Raw genomic sequence first — 4,481 nt, 5'->3', positions numbered from 1 at the left:
GCGTTGCGTAGAGATGAAGCCAGAGCGGCGCGCGCGAGCTGCACCGACACTTCAAACTGTCACTGAGGTAATGCGCGAGGCACGCAGGAGGCATTCAGCTTGCTCACTGAGATACTGTGACTAAAACGGGAGACACAAGGCGGGAGACGGATGGCAAACAGTTTTTTAGACATTATCGTTCTTTTTAGTGCTTGGACATACCCGGCTCATTTTGCCGTGCCTCTGATTCCTCATTAAGCCGACTTTCTCCACTCAGGAATGTAACAACGGCACAACTACAACAGACTCCATCCTTTTTCAGGGTAGTTGTTGCACTCAAATTCTTTTTGCAAACTTGTGAAAACTGCGAGGGGAAACTGGCACAACGCCGCGCGCTGCTGCGTGTTCACTGGAAATTTATATTTAAAGCCTCGCGCTCCGTGGAGGGTTGAGCATCTGGGTAACCTAGATTTAAGCATTCCAATATATTTGTTTTCTAAGCACTTGGTGAGAATTAATAGCGTTTTTATTCGTAATTTGAACTTTGGAATATTTAAAATGTTATAACTGAATAATTGTTACTCAGATAGATATAATTTATAAAATCACACTATTACGCAGCTTTTTCATATTGCCAGTTCAATCTATTTGTGACACCATTGCTCGCATTTTTTCCCCCACTGGGCGTTTGGTTTGTTTGTTGTTTTAGTTTTAGTTTTTTCCTTTCACGTTATCTGTCTTCGTTCAGAAGTTGATAATTTAGCGACAGAACCATAAAAGATAATTTATCAGAACCCTAAATCATAATTTAATAGATGTAATCTCCCTGACATTTAATTTTCTTTTTCATGGCTGTCTTTTAAATTAAATTGCACGTTTCCATAACTGTTCAATAACGTTTATTCCAAATTTGACGCAAAGTAATAATGTATCAACACTCGACGAGATGTGACGTAACAATGACTGACAGAATCTTTTCGCAGTGAGCGATGTATTCATTCGATTATACGTAAAATCTTTTAATTTCAAAAGAATACATTTTACTAAGTTATTAGAAGAAGAAGAAGGAAAATAAAACAGCTAAACGAAATCATTCAATTTATTCTGCTCACATTTGGATTACTAATAGAGAAGGTTAATCCACGTGTATTCTCAGTTGCCGCCTTGTGGCAGTCATGGCAAGCGCGTGCTTGGCGGGCACGAGTCTGCATGGCCACAACATCAGTGGCACTGGAGGCACATCTTCACCGACTTGTAACCAGAGTATGTTAAAACCCCCTCCGTACACCCCAGAAGCCACAGCAGCCTTTGCAACAGCCATCACACTGATGATTATTTTTACAATTGTTGGCAATATTCTGGTCATCATCGCTGTTTTAACCAGCCGCTCGCTCAGAGGACCCCAGAATCTCTTCTTGGTCTCCCTTGCAGCTGCAGACATTTTGGTGGCCACTCTCATCATCCCATTTTCACTGGCCAATGAACTGATGGGCTACTGGTATTTCCGCACTGTATGGTGTGAGATTTACCTGGCGTTGGATGTGTTGTTCTGCACTTCCTCTATAGTACACCTGTGCGCCATCAGTCTAGACCGCTACATGTCTATCTCACGTGTCACGTACGGCCCAAAGAGGACGCCCAAACGCATCAAATGTTCCATTTTGGTGGTGTGGCTGATCTCAGCAGTCATCTCCTTCCCACCACTACTCTCCATGAACAAGAACAAAGGGGTTTCAGGTGGGCTGCCACAGTGTGAGCTCAACAATGAGCGCTGGTACATCTTGTACTCAACTATTGGTTCCTTCTTTGCTCCTTGTCTGATTATGATCTTAGTCTACATGCGGATCTACCAGATCGCCAAGCAGCGCACACGATGTCCACCTGGGGAGCCCCGCAAAGAGGTCCCAGCCAATGCCGCAACTCCTCAGCACAAGGTCCACATGGAGGGTCTACAAAATGGAAGAGGAGATGAAACGCCCTCTACCTTGCAGAAAAAAAACAGGCCTCCGACTCTGGCTGTGTCCCAAGTGGACTCCACCGAGCAGGCGGCGAGCCCCCCAGTCTCCAAAAAACATCTGCGACCCCCTTTGACAACCCTGACATCGACCACATCGTGCCCCTCCCCGTCTCCTTCAAATTCATCCGAAATGGCTCCTTATAAACCTAAAGAGGGGAAAAAGGCGAAGAAGACCATGAAACAGCCTGACAACAATAACGGAGAGAGCATGAGCTCTGACTCAGACACTGAGCAAGGTGGGAGGGGGTTAGAGGTCCCCTGTACCCCGAGCATGACACCCAGTGGCATCCATTCCCCCGCCACCATCCAGAAATACAGAGACATGATCGCCACCACCAAAGGGGCCAAATTGGTGACCCGGAAGACGAAGCAGGAAGGAACACCCAACTCCGCACGGCGCAAAGCTATGGTGAACCGAGAGAAGCGCTTCACCTTTGTGCTGGCGGTGGTTATTGGCGTCTTTGTCATCTGCTGGTTCCCTTTCTTCTTCTCGTACAGCCTACAAGCTGTGTGCCCAGAGATGTGCGCCTTGCCAGATCCGCTCTTTAAGTTCTTCTTCTGGATCGGCTACTGCAACAGCTGCCTCAACCCGGTCATCTACACCATCTTCAACAAAGACTTCCGCAGATCCTTCAAAAAGATTCTCTGCAAGAACATCAAAGGCACATTCTTCTGAAGCTCCTGAAGTGAATCATCTCCTCAGACAACAACAACAACAACAACAACAAAACGGTTATCCACAACACAGGCTTCAGAAAAAGACTAAAAGAAGCACAATAACAGTGCTGTTGCAATGTAAATGAAGGGCCTTTTGTGCAGCCCGATGAACTGAGGACACTTTTTTTTTGGGGGGTTCAGGTTACCACCTCAGGCACTGGATTCCTGGTATACATGCTATAAAATGGACCTAATCCAAAAATATTCACTGACAACGAAAAACCAAAGCTGAAAACAAAACGAAAATTATGAGGACTATTGCACACCTTCTCTTATCTCACCTTTCTAAAAACGCCAGGACTTGGGGACACTGCACAAATGGATTTCTCTAAGGACTTCAGAGGTACACCTGCCATGGAAGGAAGCCTTTCTTTCTCTTTCCACCTTGGACAGGTTGGCAGCAGGCTTTACAATTGAAAAATGTTTATTACAGGAAATTTAGATATGTATTCATTTCGAAGGTCATTTTCATTTTTATTATGACAAGACTTTTTGCTTCATCAAAACTTACTTTAGACTTTGGTAACTGTATCAGATGACACAAACACCTCCTGATTTCACTGGGGGGTGCTGTTTCTGACTCAGTGCAGCACTTTGCTTTGTATAAAAGAACAAATGATCATTTGTTGGTGTACACTGGTCTACTGCACCCTAAATGTCTGAACATTCAGCAGGGTGATACTTTGGGACTAAGGGCTGATAGCAGTGATGCTTTCTATTTCGTTGGTCATTGTCTTTTTGCTAATGATCCCTGTGTGTGTGTGTGTGTGTGAAATGTAGTGAATGGGTATGCGTCGTGTCTGATTGCCGTGTATGTTTAGAAATGTATGCTGTGTGTGAGAGGGTGTGCGAATGTTGTTGTGCAAAGTTTTCTGTGTGTAATGGTGTGCGAGTTCACATCCCTCCCCGATTCCACTGGCACCAGTTCAACTATATATGTATGTGCTTGATAAATGTGACTGGTTTGCCAGATCTGCCAGTGCTTATGATTCAGCTACTTCCCGTGCCAATGCTTTTACATGCTGCTAAACTCATTTAATATCTTCTTAAACCAGAGTTTATTTCATAAGAATTGTTCCATTGCAGGTCCTTTTGAACTAATAATTTTGAGACAGTTAAGACATGTTTTAGAGGAGAGGAGAGCTGTAAATTATTCTTATGTAAATGATTTTGTATTTATTTAATCTGCTATTTCTTATTGTTTCCCCCTAATATATATATTCCACTTTTTTTTTTTTTTTTCCCAAGGGGAAAACAATCATGAGATCGTTTCAGCTACAACACAATATAAAAAGCCTTCTACTGTACTTTTCTGGTATGACTTTTGTATGTGGCAGGACATTGCATTCAGGCTGCATTCTCATAAGCTTTGCAATTGATGAGATCCTGGTAACTGTATCCATTTTGCCTCCTGGACTCCTCTTTCTTCAGTGTAATGCTGTTGGTTTCCCACTGCTCTTGAAAAATAAAACCGCTGAGCTGTGCGTGCCAACTGACTCATTGCTTTCAGAGAATAACTATGGTGCTTTTAATGCAGATGAACAGATTTTTATCCCAGCACACGTCATTGGGACACATTGAAAATTATGCAAAGAGAAGACGGTTTTACTAATGGCAAGGCTTTATGAAAATCAGGCATTTAACATTCCTTCTCTAAAAGAACTCTAGAAAGATTGTCAAGAGTACCCTGTTGTTTATGTGGAACAACACTGAACAACAGTATGTCTCACTTTCTTTATTAATTTGTATGATTCTTACAGATTTAATT

At 43.1% G+C, this 4,481-nt stretch overlaps 1 protein-coding gene across 1 annotated transcript; it reads left to right on the top strand.

Moving 5' to 3' along the window:
• On the top strand, nt 1-4,202 carry adra2b (adrenoceptor alpha 2B). The gene has a single exon (XM_026244188.1). It carries the CDS (start codon nt 1,155-1,157, stop codon nt 2,670-2,672), a length of 1,518 nt encoding a protein of 505 aa, XP_026099973.1. The 5' UTR covers nt 1-1,154; the 3' UTR covers nt 2,673-4,202.
• The last annotated feature ends 279 nt before the right edge of the window (nt 4,203-4,481 follow it).

The sequence above is a fragment of the Carassius auratus genome, unplaced genomic scaffold, assembly GCF_003368295.1.
Source record: "Carassius auratus strain Wakin unplaced genomic scaffold, ASM336829v1 scaf_tig00005214, whole genome shotgun sequence".
NCBI classification, from domain to species: Eukaryota; Metazoa; Chordata; class Actinopteri; order Cypriniformes; family Cyprinidae; genus Carassius; species Carassius auratus.
This window is presented reverse-complemented; position numbering and strand designations above follow the sequence as displayed.